Source organism: Piliocolobus tephrosceles, chromosome 3 (genome assembly GCF_002776525.5).
Source record: "Piliocolobus tephrosceles isolate RC106 chromosome 3, ASM277652v3, whole genome shotgun sequence".
NCBI lineage: Eukaryota > Metazoa > Chordata > Mammalia > Primates > Cercopithecidae > Piliocolobus > Piliocolobus tephrosceles.
This window is the reverse complement of record NC_045436.1, coordinates 20,209,951-20,232,067: the sequence shown is the minus strand read 5'-3', so window position 1 is coordinate 20,232,067 and position 22,117 is coordinate 20,209,951. Positions and strand designations below refer to the sequence as shown.

The 22,117-nt window shown below is 36.0% G+C and overlaps 1 protein-coding gene across 11 annotated transcripts in view; it reads right to left on the bottom strand.

Moving 5' to 3' along the window:
* Positions 1–22,117, bottom strand: part of NEK1 (NIMA related kinase 1) — a 209,473-nt gene that overhangs the window by 62,473 nt on the left and 124,883 nt on the right. For all 11 annotated transcript variants that reach the window (XM_023228849.3, XM_023228827.2, XM_023228872.2 and 8 more), the window contains 4 exons: positions 20,806–20,937; positions 18,859–18,924; positions 18,544–18,772; positions 4,932–5,084 (listed from right to left, as the gene is read on the bottom strand). In XM_023228849.3, the coding sequence (XP_023084617.1) occupies positions 4,932–5,084; positions 18,544–18,772; positions 18,859–18,924; positions 20,806–20,937 (580 nt within the window). The remainder of the gene's footprint in view (positions 1–4,931; positions 5,085–18,543; positions 18,773–18,858; positions 18,925–20,805; positions 20,938–22,117) is intronic.

The window sequence follows — 22,117 nt, the reverse complement described above, 5'->3', positions numbered from 1 at the left end:
GCATGGTGGTGCATACCTGTAGTCCTAGCTATTCAGGAGGCTAAAGTGGAAGGGTCATCTGGGCCCAGGGAGGTTGAGGCTGCAGTGAGCCATGTTGCAACACTGCATTCCAGCCTGGACAACAGAGTGAGACCCCAATTCAAAAAAAAAAAAAAAGACAATGTCAAGAGAACATGAAGACAAGCCACAGACTAGGAGAAAATATAGGTTGACTATCTCTAATCCAAAATGCTCCAAAATATGAACCTTTGGAACACTGTTATGATGCCCAAAGGAATGTTCATTGGAGCATTTCAGAATTTGGATTTTTGGATTAGAGATACTCAACTGGTATAATGCAAATAGTCCAAAATCTGATAAAAACCCAATCCAAAACAGTTCTGATTCCAAGCATTTCAGAGAAGAGATACTCAATCCGTATTTGCAAAAGACAAATTTGATAAAGGACCATTAACCAAAATACACAAAGAATTCTTAAACTCAACAATAAGAAAATAAAGTACCCAATTTAAAAATGAGTGAAAGATCTCAACAGGCAACTCACTAAGGTATACAGGTGGCAAAGCAGCATATCGTAGGAAGCATATGAAAAGAGGTTCAACATCATATGTCATTAGGAGATTGCAAATAACAACAACAAGATACCACTACACAGCAATTAAAATAACTAAAATCCAAAACACTGACAAAACCAAATGCTGGAGAGGACATGGAGTAACAGGAACTCTCATTCATTCACTGCAAAATGGTACAGACACTTTGGGAGACTGGTGGTTTCTTACAAAACTAAACGTACTCTTACTAGACAATCCAGCAAGTGTATTTCTCTGTATTCACCCAAATGAACTGAAAACTTACGTCCACACAAAAACCTGCTTATAGATGTTTATATCATCTTTATTCATAATTGCTATCACTTGGAAGCAATCATGATGTCTTTCAGTACATCTTGAAAGTGAATAAATAAACTGTAGCATATCCATACAATGTAATATTATGCACTAAAAAGTAATGAGTTATTGAGACACAAAAAGATTACAGAGGAACCTTAAGTGTATATTACTAAGTGAAACCATCCAATCTGAAAAGAGTACATACTGTATGAGTCCAATTAGATGACAGTCTGGAAAAGACAAAACTACGGAGATAGTAAAATAATCAGTGGTTGCCAGGGTTTGGAAGAAAGGGAGATATAATATAAGCAGAGGCCAGGCGCGGTGGCTCAAGCCTGTAATCCCAGCATTTTGGGAGGCCGAGGTGGGTGGATCACGAGGTCAGGAAATTGAGACCATCCTGGCTAATATGGTGAAACCCTGTCTCTACTAAAAATATTTTTTAAAAAAATTAGCTGGGCATGGTGGCGGGCGCCTGTAGTCCCAGTTACTTGGGAGGCTGAGGCAGGAGAATGGCGTGAACCCGGGAGGCGGAGCTTGCAGTGAGCAGAGATCATGCCACTGCACTCCAGCCTGGGTGACAGAGTGAGATGTCTAAAAAAAATAAATAAATAAATAAATAAATAAATAAATAAATAAATAAATAAATATATGCAGAACACAGGGGATTCTTGGGGCAGCAAATTATTGTGTAATAATGGTGGTTACATAGCATTACACATTTGCCAAAACCCAGAAAAATTAAAGCACCAAGAGTAAATTTTAATATAAACTATACACTTTGGTGATAATGATGTGTCAATATTGGTCTATTGATTAAAACAAATGTACCTCTCTAGTGTGGGCTATTGATGGTGGGGGAGGCTGTGTGTGTACGGGGGAAGGGCATATACAGGAACTCTCTGTACTTTTCACTCAATTTTGCTATGTGTATTAGTCCGTTTTCATGCTGTTGATAAAGACATGCCTGAGGCTGGGAAATTTATAAAAGAAAGAGGTACAACTGAACTCACAGTTCCACGTGGCTAGGGAGGCCTCTCAATCATGGCAGAAGGCAAGGAGGAGCAAGTCACATCTTACATGGATGGTGGCAGGCAAAAAAAAAAAAGAGAGAGCTTGTGCAGAGAAACTCTCATTTTTAAAAAACCATCAGATCTCATTGAGATCCATTCACTATCATGAGAATAGCATGGGAAAGACCTGTCCCCATAATTCAGGCATCTCCCACCAGGTTCCTCTCACAACACGTGGGAATCACGGGAGCTACAAGATGAGATTTGGGTGGGGATAAAGAGCCAAACCATATCACTATGAATCCAAAACTCCTCTAAGAAAAGGTCTATTAAAAAAAAAAAAAAAAGACACACTATGTACTGTACTAGTAAAATAAACTCAATGCCAAAACATATTTTAAGAAAATGACTGGACTTTAAGTAAAAAGAAAGATACACTTTGAGCATCCAAGCAAAAAGACCAAATCACTTATAAGGTAAAGAAAATAAAACTGCCATCAGACTTTCTGTAGCAATGTTTTATGCCAGAACATAATTAAATTATATATTAAAGACAGTCAAGGAAAAAAAGTAAGCCAAGGATTTTACATGTGGCCAAATCAACCCTCACAAATACAGTCATAAGACAAACTGTTATGAAAATGGAAAATCTATGAGTGTAGTGTTCACACAAGTTCTTCCTAAGGAATCTATTACAAAAAGAGTTTCAAGCAATCAGAATGACTAAAGAGACACTGACGTAAGAATTGGAAGACTAAAACAAAGAACACCAAGGATCTTTTATGTTTCTCATTTAATACACAAAACAAGCCTTGATAGTAGTGTTTCCATTCTACACATGGAGGAAATGAATGCCACAGTCAGAGGAACTTATTCATGGTTGCTGAGCAAGTAATGAAGCCAGGATTGGAACCAAAGCCCTGAAGCTACCCACATGAAGCTACCCCCACATACACGAGCTAAACCCTTGTCTCTGCATATACTAGAATAGCATATTGCCTGGAATTTTGTTCTCCCCATTATCTACTTAATGAGTTATTTGAAAAAAAAATCTTTGATACACCCAAAAATCACTTACTCCCTGTGGCTTTCCTTTATCCAAAAGGGCCATCTATATTGTCATTAATAAAATCGTATGGTACTGATAAAGAAAAGTCACCTCATCTGTGGCCCCAAAATCGCTTATTGTCTTGTGGCTTTCCCTTACCCAAAAGGGCCATATGTATTATCATTAATAAAGGCATATAGTACTGATAAAGTAAAGCCACCTCAGCTGTGGCCCCAGAGCATTTTACATACAACATCTGTAACACAGATTTTGCCACATGTGCTTTCGATGATGGTAAAAACTGTCACTTCTTTGGCTTAAAATCGCAATACAGAGCATATTCTTCCCAGTAAATGTATTTGGGAGAAAAAGAAGAGGGCAGATAACAGGTCTGGGATATCTTTCTTGACTATACAAGATAAAGTTAATTACTTAAATATCTCTGCATTTATTCTGAACTTTGTGGGTACTTTTTATTCTTGTCCTTTTCACGCAATGTTATTATTTGTTTTCATTTTTGTCTGTCCTCTGAGAGCAAGAATTATCTTTTTTTCCTTTATGGCTTACCATCTAACATAAAACAGTGAACACAACTAAGTAGTGTTCAAAAAATAGTTGGTGATTGAATAAAGATAAATCATAAAATAAGTTATTTCTCACTTCCAATTCTGTGCAGACGGACTATGATGAATATGAAGAATAAAAGCCCAATTTTTATGTGGTTTAAGTATTACTGTACACCAAATTGCACATATTTAAGCAACAGAATTTTACATCAGAGGAATCAGAATCTAATATTTTAAAAGTAATAGTGTTAATGAGCATCAGCGTATTATAGAACTTTCAGACTACAAAAAAATCTGAATTTTTTTTCTCATTTTTTTCCAGAGAGTTTTGCACTGCAGGGTAAAATTATTATAATTATTTTTAAAAATGTTAGAGCCTGAAGGCATTTTTGTCTTGAATAAAGCCTGGAACGTTTTGAAAACAGGCTCAGAGTAAGTTACTAGTATTTTTAATTAGTATTTGGCATACAACTGCACAATTTCCTTATACGAGAGTGTGAACAAATTAATTACAAACATACACACTTTTTGCCTTTTTTGCAGATGACTGTATGTATTTCTCAATTCAAATTGTTTTCCCCCTTTAATATTAAAGAAAATAACAGAATTATTAGCAGCCTACTTTTGTCACTTCATAACACGTGTATAGGTTCATTTCACTGGCTAATTCTCAGCATCTGGCTAATTCCATTATTGAACATATCAATAGTGTCATCTCCTAGGTTATTTTTCCACCAGCTCTGGATATGAGTTTCACTCGAAGCTTTTTAAGGGGAGACAGAGAACAAGAGTGAGAGAGACAGAGAAGGAAAGAGAGCACAAAAGTGTAACACATCCCTGCCTAGATACAACTTCTAAAAACAGGAAAAGTACACTCCACTTTCTCAACATTTAAACAAGCTGTTTAATCTGAAAACACCTGTTTCATACATAGACACTCTTCTTGATGCATAGCTGTAATACCAAAGGCCACAAAACTGATGGATCAGGAACATTTCCTCCTGCCTCATGATAACTCTCCTTCCCCAGTCCTATAATTAATAATGTCTGTCACACTTACTGAAATACCTTTTAGTCAATCTAATTCTTGAATCCATATCAAAACAGATATACTTAATCTCAATGCATTTCTCCTATATCTGTTTTCATGTAAAACATCTTTCTGACTTTTCCAACTCCACCCAAAAACACTTCCTCTTCCTTTTAGATTCCATCCAGGTCTATCAGGTCAAAACTCAAGACTACCATTTGGACAGTACCCCTAGAAAATACAATCATTCTCAATCTAATTAAAAAATCATTATAACAGAAAGATAATTAAAATTAATTCACTTAAAATGGAAACAAAACACATAATTAGATTTTTAATAATATTATTTCTAGTGTAGAAAAACTACTAGTTTCTCCTTACCACTTCTAATAGTTGTATTTTCTAATAGTTCTGTCTGAAGTTGTAGTTCAGCTTCTCCAAGTATCTTTAGAACAGAATCTGTAGGACTTTTCCCCCAGGCTCTTCTTGGAGATCCATTAGGATCGAATTTAATAACTTCTCCCACTGTGCGTCCTATAAGAAAAAGATACAAAGAAACAATTTTCAGTAACAGTATAATAATACTGCAAGGTAAGGCAGATTTTGGGTCTTTTATCCAATTGAGTGGTTCATGAGAAAAAAAGGTTATATCACAAAGACTTTCAGGGAAAGAATGATGAATTAAATTCTAGTTTTGGGGAATACAAAAATAGGAAAAAACCATAAATTAATACAGGCTGAGTATCTCTTATCTGAAATGCTTTGGATCAGAAGTGATTTAAATTCTGAATTTTTTCAGACTTTGAAATATGTGCATATTGCCTTTTAGAATATGTGCATATACATAATGAGATATCTTGTTGATGGGACCAAAGTCTAAACATGAAATTCATTTTTTTGTTTTTTAAGAGAGAGAGTCTCACTATGTTGCCCAGGCTAGTCTTGGACTCCTGGGCTCAAGTGATCCTCCCACCTTGGCTTCCCAAAGTGCTGGGATTATAGGTGTGAACCACCACACCTGGCCTCATTTATGTTTTACATCCATCTTACACACATAGACTAGAGGTAATTTTATATAATACTTTAATTTTGTGAATAAAACAAAGTTTGTATACACAGAACCATCAGAAAGCAACAGTGTCAGTGAATTCGTCACTCATGTGGGCCCTCTGTGTTGTCTGGCATCACCATCATTCCTGACTGTGAGTTTATATGCTGCTAATAAGCAATCATTTTCTTACACTTGTTCATACAAAAATACTTCATAGTTAAAAAAATAGAGACATACATTATGGTGAAAAAATGTGTTTAAGATAACTAAGCAGCACAGTATTATCACTAGAATACCTGTGAGCTGTTAAGAAACAGCAGGCTTTTAGTCTCCACCCAGGAAACTGGATTTTGATTAAAAGGTTACTCTATACTGTCTTTCATTTTACTGGCAAAAAGAAATATCAGAAGCAGCTGAGGGATCAGAAAGGGATCTGAAGGAATGAGAAGGTATTCTATCATATAGCTTTTTTAAATGGCTGGAGGGTCGTTTTGTCCTTGGGGATGCTAAATAAACCATGTGTTGTGTACCTGCACTTTGATTTTGACACATCACATGGGGTCACATGTGGGGGTGTCACACTGGTACTCAAAAGTTTCAGATTTGGGGGCATTTTGGATTTCAGATTTTGGATTAGGAATGCTCAACCTGTATTATGTTTCTATAAAATCTTTATGTGAAAAAATAGAAAAAACTAAGATAAGTACATAACAATTGGGGGGAATATAAAAATAGAAGAAACAGAAATCAGTATTTCATTTCTATACATTTAACAAAAAAAAAAACAAATCTTAAACACACATATAGTTTAAAAAATAGAGAAAAGTATTTCTAAGAAAATTTGTCCTGCTTTATTTATCATAAGTAGGCAAATAACTGCTACTTCCCTATTGACAATAATAATTTGGGGTAAACCATTTTAATAAAATGTATCAAAGCAAAATGTAAAAATTATATACTGAAGTTTGAGTATTTAGAATATTTGGTAATAATATATGAAGTATACAGGTACCTAGTAGTAACATACAGGATATAATATTATATATTATGAGGCATAAGGTATATAGACATTCAATGGTAACCTAACACATTTTGACACAGTTAATGTACCAGTTCCATGAAAGTACATGCAAATCAGCAGATAATAATTAGTTTTATATAGCCAAAATGATTACCAAGAGGAATTTCTTAAAGGATGGTGAAAACAGAGTAGAGAACTCAGATATAGACCCATAACTTACAATCACTGATGTTTGACAAATGTGCCAAAGCAATTCAAAAGGGGGAAAAGTTCTAACAAACAAAACTGGGATAACTAAATGTCCATAAGAGAAACCCTCCTGTCCACCCCTCCACTGGAATTTAATCCCTTCAATGCAGGCAGCAAAAACAGAGGTGGAGTCAATGGTCTCTCTGAGCTGAGGAGGAGGTGGAAATGGGAGTCTAGGGAGGCCAAAGCGGCTAGTGTTTGCAAGATAAGAGTACTGAAGAGTAACAGGTTTCACAGAGAGAGAACTCAGGAAAATTGTAAAAAGCCCCTTTGAGTCTTTAACTGAGTACTGATCAGCATATCAGTACATAATGTGTAAAGAAATTTTAGAGAAAGTTTAGAGAAAAGACCACTCAAAAGAAGCAGAGGTAACAATACTTCGAGTTCACACAGCGCCAGAAAGAGTTCCTATTCCCATAAGCCAAAAAAAATTGATTTATAATTCACAAAGTACAAGGCAGATTATTCAGAAAGGTTGTTGATGCAGAAAAGGTAAAAGATTAGCCATACACTAATGTATAGTAATACTAATAAATACTAACAATATAGATTGCTGCTTTGTTCCAGCTAACAAAGCTTAAAAGCAAGACTTGAAAGAGCCAAGCTATGCACAAGTAACTAAATTGTGTCCAAGAATAAAGATCAAGAATATTTATAGAAATTTATAGAATATTTATAGAAATCACAAAAATACATAGCACAAATATTAAAATTCACAATGTTTGGCTGCCCCCAAAAAATTATCAAGCATGCACAGAAACAGAATATTAACTATAAAAAAAGGAGGAAAAAAATCACTGAATCCAATCCAATCCCATAATTACAGAGATGATGTAACTAGTAGACAATGACATTTATAACTGTCATTATAACTGAATTCCATATGTTCAACAAGCTAGAGAGAAGACTGATCATGATAGAGGTAAAGAAAACATTAATAAGATCCATATTGAACTTGTCCAAATGAAGTTCATATAAATGAACCTGTCCATTGAACTCGTCCATTCATACTGGACACAGAAAAACAAAATAGAAGAAATAATGGCCATGAGTTTTTCAAGTTTGATGAAAACTATAAACTCATAAATCCAAGATGCTCAACAAAACCCAAGCAAAAGAAACATGATGAAAGTGACATCAAGGCACATTATAATAAAATTCACTGAAACCAAGTCTACAGGGAAAAATCTGAGGAGTTCAGAGAAAAAAGACACAGAGGAATAAAACTAAAAATGAGGGTAACAGAAGACTTCTCATCACAAGTAATGTGCATAAGATGACAGTGGAGCAGCATCATTAAAGCACCAAAAGAGAAACATTTCAATTTAGAATTCTATGTCTCAGAAAAACTATCTTTGCAAAAGGAAGGCTAAATAAAATAACTTTTACAGACATTTTTATGTCTTTAAAACAAAAACTTTTACGGACATACAAATGTTGAAAGAATCACCAGCAGGACTGTACTACAAAAAAATCTCAAAGGAAGTCCTTTAGGCAGAAGAAAAATGATACAAAATGGATACCTTCTACACAAAAGAAATGAAAACGACATGGGTAGACACAAAATAGTTTTTTCTTATTATTTAAATCCTTTTAAAGAATAAATGACTACGCTGTATTATGGGATTTATAGCATTAAAACAATAGCACCAAAGGTTGGGAGGGAACAAATGTAAGTACAGGTGACCCTCGAACAAAGTTTTGAAATGCCGGGGTTCACTTATAAACAAATTTTCTTCCATCTCTGCCACCCCTCATACACCAAGACCAATCCCCCGCTTCCTCCTCTCAGCCTATTCAATGCGAAGATGATGCCGATGAAGGATTTTATGATGATCCATTTCCACTTAATAAATAGTAAATATATTTTCTCGTTCTTATCATTCCTTTAGTAACATTTTCTTTTCTCTCGCTTCCTTTGTTATAGGAATATAGTATATAATACATATAACATGTAAAATATGTGTTAATTGGCTTTATGTTATTGATAAGGCTTCTGGTCAACAGTAGGCTATTACTAGTTACATTTTGGGGGAGTTAAGAGTTACACGTGGATTTCTGACTACATGGGGGGTTCAACACCGCCTAACCCCCATACTATTCAAGGGTCAACTGTATATTATTATAATATTCTTATACCATATATGAAGTATAACTCAATTGAAGATAGGCTGTGCCAAGATAATACACTATAAACTCTGAAGCAAACACTGAAATAACAATGAGCTATAGCTAATAATTCAACAACAGAGGTAAATGGAATAATAAAAAATAACTAACTCCAAATACTGCAAAACAGGAGGAAAAAGGAAAGAAAGCACACATGAGGCAAACAAAAAACAAATAGAAAAATGGTACACAGGCAGTCCCTGACTTATGATGGTTCGACTTAAGATTTTACAACTTTACAACAGGTGTATTAGACTGTAATCCCATTGTAAATTGAGGAGCATCTGGATTTAAATCCAATCACATTAATAATCACATTAAATGTAAATGATCTAAACATACCAGTTAAGGTTATAAGAGTGGATTAAAAAATGAATTTAACAATATGCTGCCCACAAGAAACCCACATTAAATATAAAGACACATATAGATTAAGAGGGAAAAAAGGATAAAGATATACCAGGCTAACACTGAGCAAAACAAAGTGGGAGTAACTATATCAATATCAAACAAAGAAAACTTTTAATAAAGTAAAGATTTTTTAAAAAGGAAAAGGCTATTAATAATTACAACACAGATGAATCTCAAAAACCATTATGCTTTTAGCCAGAGGTGAGATATTAGGGGAAAAACATCATTATGCTTGAGTGAAAGAAGCCAGACACAAAAGAATACAAACTGTTAGAGTCTGTTTATATGATATTCTAGAACAGGAACATTTAATCTAAGGTAGAAAAAAAATTCAGAGAAAGTTGCCTCTGGGAGGATAAGAACAGATAATGACTAGGCAGGGGCAAACTTTCTGGGGTGATGTTAATGTTCTATATCTTGATGGCTTATTTTGCAGCTCCCAGCATTTGTTAAAACCCAGCAAATATACATTTGCAATGTGTGCATTTCATTGAATGTAAATTTAACATAAAGGAAAAAACAAACATTGAACTCTAATAAATAATTATATGCTGTGAAATACTTAGGGCAAAGTATACCAATGTCTGCAATTTACTCTGAATTGCATGAAACAATGACAAACCAATTGATGGTTTTGGTATCAGGATGATGCTGGCCTTATAAAATGAGTTAGGGAGTCGTCCCTCTTTTTCTAATGTTTGGAATAGTTTCAGAAGGAATGGGACCAGCTCCTCTGTACCTCTGGTAGTATTCGGCTGTGAATCCGTCTGGTCCTGGGCTTTTTTTGGTTGGTAGGCTATTAATTACTGCCTGAATTTCAGAACTTGTTATTGGTCTATTTTCAGGGATTCGACTTCTTGCTGATTTAGTCTTGGGAGGGTGTGTATGTGCAGGAATGTAACTATTTCTTCTAGATTCACTAGTTTATTTGCATAGAGGTGTTCACAGTATTCTCTGATGGTAGTCTGTATTTCTGTGGGATCAGTGGTGATATCCCCTTTATCATTTTTTATTGTGTCTATTTGATTCTTCTTTTCTTATTAGTCTGGCTAGCCATCTATCCATTTTGTTAATCTTTTCAAAAAACCAGCTCCTGGATTCATTGATTTTTTTTTTTTGAAGGGCTTTTCAAATCTCTGTCTTCTTTCGGTTCTGCTCTGATCTTAGTTATTTCTTGTCTTCTGTTAGTTTTTGAATTTGTTTGCTCTTGCTTCTCTAGTTCTTTTAATTGTGATGTTAGTGTGTCAATTTTAAGTCTTTCCCACTTTCTTCTGTGGGCATTTAGTGCTATAAATTTCCCTCTAAACACTGCTTTAGCCGTGTCCCAGAGATTCTGGTACATTGCGTCTTTATTCTCATTGGTTTCAAAGAACTTATTTATTTCTGCCTTAATTTCATTATTTGCCCAGTAGTCATTCAGGAGCAGGTTGTTCAGTTTCCATGTAGTTGTGTGGTTTTGAGTGAGTTTCTTAATCCTCACTTCTAATTTGATTGCACTGTGGTCAGACAGACTGTTTGTTATGATTTCCATTCTTTTGCATTTGCTGAGGAGTGCTTTACTTCCAATTCTGTGGTCAATTTTAGAATAAGTGCTATGTGGTGCTGAGAAGAATGTATATTCTGTTGATTTGGGGTGGAGAGTTCTGTAGATGTCTATTAGGTCTGCTTGGTGCAGAGTTGAGTTCAAGTCCTGAATATCCTTGTTAATTTTCTGTCTTGTTGATGTCTAATATTGACAGTGGGGTGTCAAATCTCCCAGTATTATTATATGGGAGTCTTAGTCGCTTTGTAGGTCTCTAAGAACTTGCTTTATGAATCTGGGTGCTCTTGTGTTGGGTGCATATATATTTAGGATAGTTAGCTCTTCTTGTTGCATTGATCCCTTTACCATTAAGTAATGCCATTCTTGGTCTTTTTTGATCTTTGTTGCTTTAAAGTCTGTTTTATCAGAGACTAAGATTAAAACTCCGTCTTTTTTTTTTTTGCTTTCCATTTGCTTGGTAAATATTCTTCCATTGCTTTATTTTGAGCTTATGTGTGTCCTTGCACATGAGATGGGTCTCCTTAATACAGCTCACTGATGGGTCTTGACTCTTTTCAATTTGCCAGTCTGTGTCTTTTAATTGGGACATTTAGCCCATTTACATTTAAGGTTAATATTGATATGTGTGAATTTGATCCTGTCATATGATGCTAGCTGGGTACTCTGACCATTAGTTGATGCAGTTTCTTCATAGTGTCGACAGTCTTTACATTTTGGTATGCTTTTGCAGTGGCTGGTACTGGTTTTTCCTTTCCAAGTTTAGTGCTTCCTTCACAAGCTCTTGTAAGGCAGGCCTGGGGATGACAAAATCCCTTAGCATTTGCTTGTCTGTAAAGGATTTTTTTTTTTTTTTGCCTATAAAGCTTAGTTTGGCTGGATATGAAATTTTGGGTTGAAAATTATTTTCTTTAAGAACGTTGAATATTGGCCCCCACTCTCTTCTGGCTTGTAGGGTTTCCGCTGTTAGTCTGATGGGCTTCCCTTTGTGGGTAACCCGACCTTTTTCTTTGGCTGCCCTAAATATTTTTTCCTTCATTTCAACCTTGGGAATCTGATGATTATGTGTCTTGGGGTTGCTCTTTGCAAGGAGTATCTTTGTTGCATTCTCTATATTTCCTGAATTTGAATGTTGGTCTGCCTTGCTAGGTTGGGGAATTATCCTGGATAATATCTTGAAGTGTGTTTTCTAACTTGGTTCCATTCTCCCTGTCACTTTCAGATATACCAATCAAATGTAGGTTTGGTCTTTTCACATAGTCCCATATTTCTTGGAGGCTCTGTTCATTCCTTTTCATTCTTTTTTCTCTAATCTTGTCTTCACTCTTTATTTCATTAGGTTGATCTTCAATCTCTGATATCCTTTATTCTACTTGATCAATTTGGCTATTGATACTTGTGTATGCTTCACGAAGTTCTTGTGCTGTGTTTTTCAGCTCCATCAGGTCATTTATGTTGTTCTCATAACTGGTTATTCTAGTGATAGTTCCTGTAACTTTTTATCAAGGTTCTTGGCTTCCTTGCATTGGGTTAGAACATGTTTCTTTAGCTTGGAGAGTTTGTTACTACCCGCCTTCTAAAGCCTACTTCTATCAATTCATCAAACTCACTCTTCGTCTAGTTTTGTTCCCTTACTGGCAAGGAGTTGTGATCCTTTGGAGGAGAAGAGGCATTCTGGTTTTGGGAATTTCTGGCCTTTTTGTGCTGGTTTTTCCTCATCTTCATGGATTTATCTACCTTTGGTCTTTGATGTCGGTGAACTTTGGATGGGGTTTTTGCATGGGCATCCTTTTTGTTGGTGTTGATGCTATTGCTTTCTGGTTGTTAGTTTTCCTTCTAACAGTCAGGTCCCTCTTCTGCAGGTCTGCTGGAGTTTGCTGAAGTTCCACCCCAGACCCTGTTTGCCTGGGTATCTCCAGCAAAGGCTGCAGAACAGCAAATATTGCTGCCTGATCCTTCCTCTGGAAGCTTTGTCCCAGAAGGGCACCCACCAGATGCCAGCTGAAGTTCTCCTGCTTGAGGTGTCTGTTGACCCATGCTGAGAGGTGTCTCCCAGTCAGGAGGCACGGCGGTCAAGGATCCACTTGAAGAGGCAGTCTGTCCCTTAGCGGATCTTGAGCATTGTGGTGGGAGATCTGTTCCTCTCTTCAGAGCCAGTAGGCAGGAAAGTTTAAGTCTGTTGAAGCTGCGCCCACAGTGGCCCCTTCCCCCAGGTGCTCTGTCCCAGGGACATGGGAGTTTTTTCTATAAGCTCCTGACTGGGGCTGCTACCTTTCTTTCAGAGATGCCTTGCCCAGAGAGTAGGAATCTAGAGAAGCCTCTCTAGATTCTGGCTACAGTGGCTTTGCCATGCTGCATTGGGTTCCGCACCCAGTTTAAACTTCCTGGCGGCTTTGTTTACAAAGCCTCAGTAATGGCAGATTCCCGCCCCCCCCACCCCACGCCCCACACCAAGCTTGAGCATCCTAGGTCGACTTCAGACTGCTGTGCAGGCAGCGAGAATTTCAAGCCAGTGGATCTTAGCTTGTTGGGTTCCGTGGGGGTGGGATCCGCTGAGCAATACCAGTCGGGTCCCTGACTTCAGCCCCCTTTCCAGGGGAGTGAACGGTTCTGTCTTGCTGGCATTCCAGGCACCACTGGGGTACCAAAAAAAAAAAAAAATCCTCCTGCAGCTAGTTCGGTGTCTGCCCAAACGGCCATCCAGTTTTATGCTTGATACCCAGGGCCCTGGTGGTGTAGGCACCCGAGGGAATCTTCTGGTCTGTGGGTTGTGAAAACCATGGGAAAAGCGTAGTATCTGGGCCAGATAGCACCGTCCCTCATGGCACAGGCCCTCACGGCTTCCCTTGGCTAGGGGAGGGAGTTCCTCGACCCCTTGTGCTTCCTGGGTGAGGCAACACCCTACCCTGCTTCTGCTCTCCCTCCGTGGGCTACACCCACTGTCTAACCAGTCCCAACGAGATGAACTAGGTACCTTAGTTGGAAATGCAGAAATCACCGGCCTTCTGTGTTGGTCTCACCGGGAACTGTAGACCAGAGTTGTTCTTATTCGGCCATCCTGACACTTTCCCCCAACTTACTTGTATCTTTCTACCTTTGCCTCCATGCATCCTTTCACAATGGCAATGGTCTATTGTCCCAGAGGTGCTCTCAATCATTTCCAGCCCCACCATCTCAGAGATCTCACAACACCAGTGTCTGTCCTCATATTTATGTTTTTGTCCTCACATTTATTTATTTAATAACTACTTTTCATGTATAAATTATGTGCTACATGACGGAGCATAAACATGCAGTACAAATAAGACAAGCTTTATCAAAATGTTTTTATTCTAAAACAGAACACAAACACTTGAACAGATGAAGAAGATAATTATAGTATGTGATTAGTTCTTTAAAAATAATCAATAAAAGAACTCAGAAACAAAAAATCAAATACTGGCCAGGCACAGTGGCTCACACCTGTAATCCCAGCACTTTGGGAGATGGAGGCAGGAGGATTTTATGAGGCCAGGAGTTCAAAAGCAACCTGGGTAACATAGTGAGTTCACCATCTCTAACAACAACAACAAAAAATTAGCCGGGTATGGCACACATACCTCTAGTTCCAGCTACTCTGGAGGCTAAGGCAGGAGGATCACTTGAGCCCAGAAATTTTAAGATACAGTCAGCCATGACTGTGCCACTATATTCCAGCCTTTCTTGAAACAAAACAAAACAAAACAAAACAAAAAAACTGCATATTCTTACTTCTAAGTGGGAGCTAAACAATGGGTACACATGGACATGGAGGCAAATAATAGACACTGGGGACTCCAAAAGGGGAGAGGTTGGGCAGAGGTGAGGGTTGAAAAATTACCCATTGGGGTACCATGTTCACTATTTGAGTGGTAGGTACAACTAGAAACCCAAACCTCATCATAATGCAATATATACATGTAACAAATCTGTACATGTACACCCTGAATCTATACAAATAAAATAGATTTAAATAAATAAATATTTAAAGTACAGAAGTAATATTCAATGATTTGAAAATAAGAAAAGGGTCAGGCATGGTGGCTCATGCCTGTAATCCCAGCACTTTGGGAGGCCAAAGTGGGTGGATCACTTGAGGCCAGGAGTTTGAGACCAGCTTGGGCAACACAGCAAAACATCATCTCTCCAAAAAATACAAGAGAGAGAGAGAGGTCTACTATTAATAGCAGGGAGAAAAGTGAAGAAAGTGCTTCAAAAAGAGTGTGTGTGTGTGTGTGAGCGCACGTATGTGCGAGTATGGACAATAATCCAGGATGTCAAAGCTGTAAATACATAAAACAGGGCCTTTAAAATTTACCGACATGAAGGTCTATGGTGACCACGAAAAGATTTGTAATGGAGTGGTAGAGGAAAAAGTCTGGTTGAAGTAGGTTAAGAGAGAATAAAGGAGAGGAACCAGAATCATAAACAGAGAACAATTTTAAAGAATTCTGATATAAAAAGGACTTTCAGAAATGGAGTGATAGCTAAAGAACAGGGACAGAAAAAAAAAAAAAAAAGAGAAGAAGCCATATTAAGCACTTGGGAAAGAGGGAAGGGGAAGAGCACTATGGAAAAGAAAGAGGTTGGAATGTTTTAAGAGGTAAAAGGTGAGAAGTAAGTAGTTCCTAGTGAGCTGGTTAGAAGGAAATGGACACAATGAGCAGGCAAGGCATAAACCAAGGGAGAGGAGAGACTTGAATCATGAAAAGAACTTTGGACTTTTATTCCAGTTGCAATGAAAACCAATTAGGTTTTAAAATGAGAAAGTGGTGTGATATGCTTTGGTTTTCTAATCAGCATAAAATATTTTCAAGTCTCTTTTTCACAAGGTTACAATGACCCTACATCCCTACCAAGTAATACCATCTTACCTCTCTGTTCTGCTTCACAGTTTAGCTTCTTGAAAAGGTTCTAAACTCTTTTTAAATTTCCTCTCCTATTCACTTCTTAATTCTTGGATTCTATTTCTGTCTCTAGCACTCTAATGACACTGCTTTTACCAAACTCATATTGTCTCTTCCCTGACGAATCCAGTATACATTTTTTAGCCTTCAATACGTTACCTCTCTTCCTGAAGTGCTCTCTTCTTTCTTTGGAACCCATACTACAGTCTCCTAATTTTATCTCTGTCTGTTCCTTATTTTCTTTGCAAAGGTCTTCCTCTGATGAACTCTTAGACTAGTTTCACATAAAGCCCCTATAAGTCTGTCTCCAAGTAACTTTTAAGTATCTCCTCTTTATTATCTTTCAGTAATTTAGTTAAGGTCATCATTAACTTTTGCCTAGATTAGTGCCACAGCCTCTAAAAACTGGTTTCAAGGATATCTACTTCTTACTAAGATGGTATGGAGTAATTAGAGTTATGCTGCTCCCTAAATAACCAAAACAACTGGACAAAATATATGAGAGAGCAGTTTCAAGACATTGTACAACAGGTAGTAAAGAACATGGGTCCCTGAGAGAGAGAAAAAACAAAAACAAATGAGATGATCCCTATGATTGCCCACCTTTAGAGTTTTCAGGCTATAGCTAATGGGTTACCACACTCCCTGAGTTCAGGAGGTAGAGCTGAGATTCCTGGAAGGCCAAGGCAACTAGAAAGAGAATTCCAGAGACCTGCAGACAGCAGCGCCTGAGTATGAGCAGAGCAAATATATGAGAAAACTACCCAAGTTAGGAAAAAAAGCACCCAAAAAGATTACAGAGAACACAAGACATGAAATAGTGTCCATTCCTACCAGCCAAACTGGAAAACCTCATCATTCCTTGTGTAGAGCACTCAGAAGTGTCTTATCTCCTAAATGGGGATAATTAGCATTAGACTAAACATGGCTCTGATCTCATCTCACAAATATTAAAAATAAGACATGAATGAATCAAACTGAGCCCAAGTATTAAAACTTAACTGCATTCCAGAATAAATCTCCAGAATAATTACAAAAATACAAAAATACCTAGTACCCAACAAGGTAAAGTGCAAAATGTCTGACATCCAATTAAAAATAGCCAAGCATGCAAAGAAGCAGAAGAATATGACCTGTAACAAGGAGAAAAGGCAATCAATAAAATGGACCCAATAAAATTCTAACATCTGACACAGATGTTAGCATAAGTAAAGACATTAATAAAGTTTTTACAACTGTATTCCATATGATCAAAAAAGTTAAGCAGAGACATGGCAGATAGAAAAACAACTCCTTAAACTTCTGGAGGTGAAAACTACAATATCTGAGATGAAAAGTACATTGAATAGGATTAATAGCAGATTGGTTATGGCAGGAAAAAAAGACTATCATCTATTAAAGATAGGGTAATAGAAACTATCCACAATGAAACACAACAGGAATCTAAAAAAATAAAATGAAAAGAGCACCACTGAGGTATGAGACAAAAAGTGAAACTAGAGTCCCTAAAGGACAGACGGAGGAGGCATGGAAAAAATATTAGAAGAAATGATGGCTGAAAGTGTTCCAAATGTGTCAACCATGAACCCAAATATACAAGAAGCTCAATGAATTCCAAGGACAGAAACATGAAGAAAACTATACCAAGGCACTTTACAATCATATTGCTCAAAACCAGCGATAACGACAAATCATAAAAGCAGTCAGATAGTGTCCCCACCCAAATCTCATCTTGAATTATAATCCTGTGTTGAGGGAGATAGGTGATTGGATCTTGGGGGCTCTTCCAAGACTGATTTATGGTCCTTTATGTATTCCTGCAGGAGTCTATGATTATTCCTAGCATATTATTTATCAACTACAATTATCTCTTTACTTGCCTGCCTTTCCACTAGACCTTAAGCTCCTTAAGGGGAGGGACTACATTCTAAACATTATTATATTTCCATTGCTTCAGAGTGTATTGCATATAGTACGTAACCAATAAAGAATTGTTCAATAAATAAGCAAAATAAATGCTATCAAGTCTTTGGGCTTTTTTCCAATGCTGGAAAAAAATTCTACAAAAACAGTCTGTGAAAAAAAATTACTTAAAATCAGATTTGTTGATGGTCAGACTTGTCCTTCTAGAATGTAAGCTCCATAAGAGCACATGTTTCTGTTTTGTTTCTATATCTCCAATGCCTAGAATAATGTAAGAAAATATAGATTCTTAGTAATTATCACTGAATAAATAAATCATTAAGTCAGATTTTCTCAATACTCTCACTAAATGCCTAAGAGATGTTTCTGAGACACTACTCTGGTTCTCATCAAGAATTATTTGTAGTAACAGATTAATTTAACATGGTATACAGAGTTAAAGTAATACAATTTAAATACGTATCATTAGTTCCCTCTTTCACACTATACACTTTTGTAATAAAAATCCTTGCCATTAAGGCTGATTAGTTTGATTAGTTTTCTCTGTTCTTCATATCGCCCTGTGAGAGGGAGGCACTTCTACTCGCCCAAAAGGAAAATTTCTCTCAGTTCTTCTAGGTGTTCATTTTTTTTCCGAGTGGTTAGTCTACAAGTTTATATATGTACTAGACCTAAATAGGATATTAATATACTTCTATACATACTTTCAGTTGTAGAGAAGGATGTATCTAGTGTTAACTCATCCAGAGGAATCACAAGTTGACCTCCTGCCTCCCACTTCTTGCGATCAGATGAAACTGATTTTTCTTTTTCATGCTCTTTGGCATCTTCAAGAACATTTATCTCACAAGTATCAGAGAGATGCTGCTTTCCTTTTTCATCTTCTTGAGCTTTAAGGTTTTCATTTAATCTACGAAGTATTTCTCGCTTACTCTGAAAGTTATAACATTGTATATTTTAATATTTAATATGTATATCATTAAGTAAAATGACTGATAAATGTCGAAAATTATACTTACTGAAATAGCATTGTTGGTCTTTTGTATTTCTTCTGAAGTTTCCCGGGTATCAGTTAAACTACTGTCCTTTAAATGCAGATAGATACAGAGGAAGTAACAATTTTATTTTTTTAAATCTACCTTTAAAAATATGATATCCTTGTTACTTTTTGCTTTTCATTACTTTGTTCCTTGTAAATTTTTTATTTCTATAAAATGCTAACAAAGCTTCCTTCATTATCTACAATGATTAACCTTTAAATACTATTAATTAGACAACATAGAGAGGGGCCAATTCTCAATTATTTGTCATATTTTTGGATTACTGCTCATATAATTAAGTATATCCTCTGACCGTTTGGCACTTGATTTTTTGGTAATTTAAGTCAGTGGTAGAATTAAGAGGAAAATTCATATACTTTCTTAATTATAACTAGAAAAAGTTTTGATAGATGAAGTAATTCAAAATAGGCTGTGTAATTTTAAAACTGTCTTTATGTTTCATGTATATAAATCCTTGTTAAGCCATAGTACTAAATGTAATTGAGAAGTGGCTTTCCTCCCTAAACAAAGAGTGTAACAAAAATTAGTTCTGAGTCATTTGTACTACAAATGACATAAATTTAATATCCTAATTAGCACTGTCAAAGCAATCTAGACTATTTAAAATTAAAAAATATACGAAAAGAAGAAATTAGCAGTTATGAAAGCTATGAAAGCAAAGGCATGTAGAAGGTTCAAAGTAAGAGCAATTTTCAAAGTTTTAAGTAACTGACATTTACCGACACAACACACAAAGAAAACCATTCGGTTATATGGATTACCTCAAATTTTGTAATACTTAAAAAAAATAAAAAATTTGGCAGTCAGTTTCAAAGTAATATATGAAGCAATGAGACAAAGAACATTTTACCCAGTAAAGTAGTCAGGAATTTTAGCAGTCCTACAACCAGAGAGATGAACAGCTACTGAGATGTGAGACTGGGTATCAAGAAGGGACCACACAGTGGTATCTAAAGTTGGAGTAACAATGTAGCACATGCAAAGTCGTTATCAGAAAGAAAAAGTGACCAAGCCTACTTGAAGAACAATCGTTTCTTACATGAAGTTCTTGAGAATGATCAAGAAACTTTTATTTTCCTACTTAGTCTTATTTTCAAAATCAACCCAAAGGCTGTTAAAAAAAAACAACTAGTGTACCAATTTTGTCTGCAAATATTTACTGAAACTCAACAAATAAAAGGCACAGACATCCATTACTAGGAAAGAGGAAAATGAAGTTACTATGTTTTCTGATTCAGTAGACTTTTCTCCTTCTGTCTGTTGAATTCTAGGCAGCAGCTCCACACTATGAGCCCATTTCTCTTAACCCCTGAACAGAGTCTTCACACTTCAGGCAGATACTTGAAATATACTTCTAAGTTTAAGCTTTTTATTTGTCTATGTTTCTGTTTTACTATCTGTATGGTATGACACAGATTCAAAAGTAGAAGGTAAAAAGAATAACTGATGAATTAATTGTAGTTATACTGAGTCCTCTAACATTTGCTATGTCACAAAATTTGAATAAACGTAAACATGTGTTGGATTTAATTCCTAGAGCTACTTTAGTACTAAACAGACATTATTTTTTTAAAAGGGAACATTTGTTAATCATGAGGGTTGGGTAGAAAAATGTTTGCAATGTTATTTTCAGTACATTTCTATGTATATTCTATTTTTTCAATATTCTTTTAAAGTGATATAAGAGTTATTGTAATATATTTTCATCTACCAGGTGGTCCTAGATATAAAACTTATAAACAATGAGGCTCCAGTATTCTGAGTAAGCTAAAATCCCTTAAAAAGTAATTTTTTTCCCTAGAAAAACCTGAAGGGGACAATAAGGATTAATGTGATTTCATTAAATTTAACTTCCTTTTAAATAATCTTTTGACTTTGAGGAGTTCTGAATCTTAGGAAACTTACCACGCCAACTTCTTTCAAAGCTGAAGTCACAGAAATAACCGATCTCATCTGTTGCTTTGATGGAGAGCCACCTGCTTCATGCTGTCCCAAAGGTGGAGAAACATCAGAACTCTTAACTCCTTTAGCCACCAACTATAAAAAAGAATTTTATTAAATACATTAGGGATTTTATATGTGCATGAAGAAATAAAATGGTACATATCAGATAACTATCCACTCTATCCACAAGTAATTTTTTCATTCCTGTATTATCTGTTGAGCAAGGCATTATGATGCTACATGCTGGAGATAGAGCAGTGACTAGCGAAAAAAACCTCTGGTCTCAGATGTAAACACAGTCATGTCACATAGTCCTAAATAACCCGCTTTCATTGCATTATCAATGTTTCATAAAATGATCCTGAAAAACTGTCTTTTAAAGATTCAAGTGTAAGATTTTTGTTAATCTTACACCCTAGAACTTAAAGTATAATAATAATAAAAAAAAAGAAAAAAAAAAAAGAAATGCTTTTGTAATTTCTGCAGGTTTGGCTACAATCTTCTCAAAGTTCAAATGTCAATTACTCAACATAAAAGCCCTCATAAAAATGCCAACATAAATGAGAATGGAAGGAGAAACAGATTCAGGTAATATTTACTTCTTTTACAAAGTAAGTTTTTTTAAAAAAAATTTACTTCACTGAAAATATGTTGTATTAACACATGTGCTTGTTTTTATCTTGCCATTTAAATTCTAACAAAGCAAGATTCTGAACCCTTAATTAATACAAGGAAATGACATTAATGGGTATATCAATAGTAACACAGCAGAAAGTTTACTCCCTACTCCCTATTCCTAGTCTTCCTCAATCTAGGAAACAAGAGTTTCCGTGGAGTATACATTTCAAACACAATATTTATTGAGTATCTTCTAAAAATAATCATACAGTCTTAATATTTAGGCTTCTAGACCTTCATTTTATACCAATACAGGCATACCTCTGAGATATTGTGCACTTGGTTCCAGACCACTGCAATAACGGTAATATTGCAATAAAGTGAGTCACACAAATTCTGGGGTTTCTCAGTGCATATAAAATTTATGCTTACACTATTCTGTAGCCTATTAAGTGTGCAACAGCATTATGTCTAAAAAAAGATGTACATACCTTAATAAACACATCATTCCTAAAAAGAAATGCTAATGATTCTTCTGAGCTTTCAATAAATTGTAATCATTTTGCTGGTGGAGGGGCTTGCCTTGATACTGATGGCTACTGACTGATCAGGGTGCTGACTGCTAGATGTTGGGGTGGCTGTGACAATTTCTTAA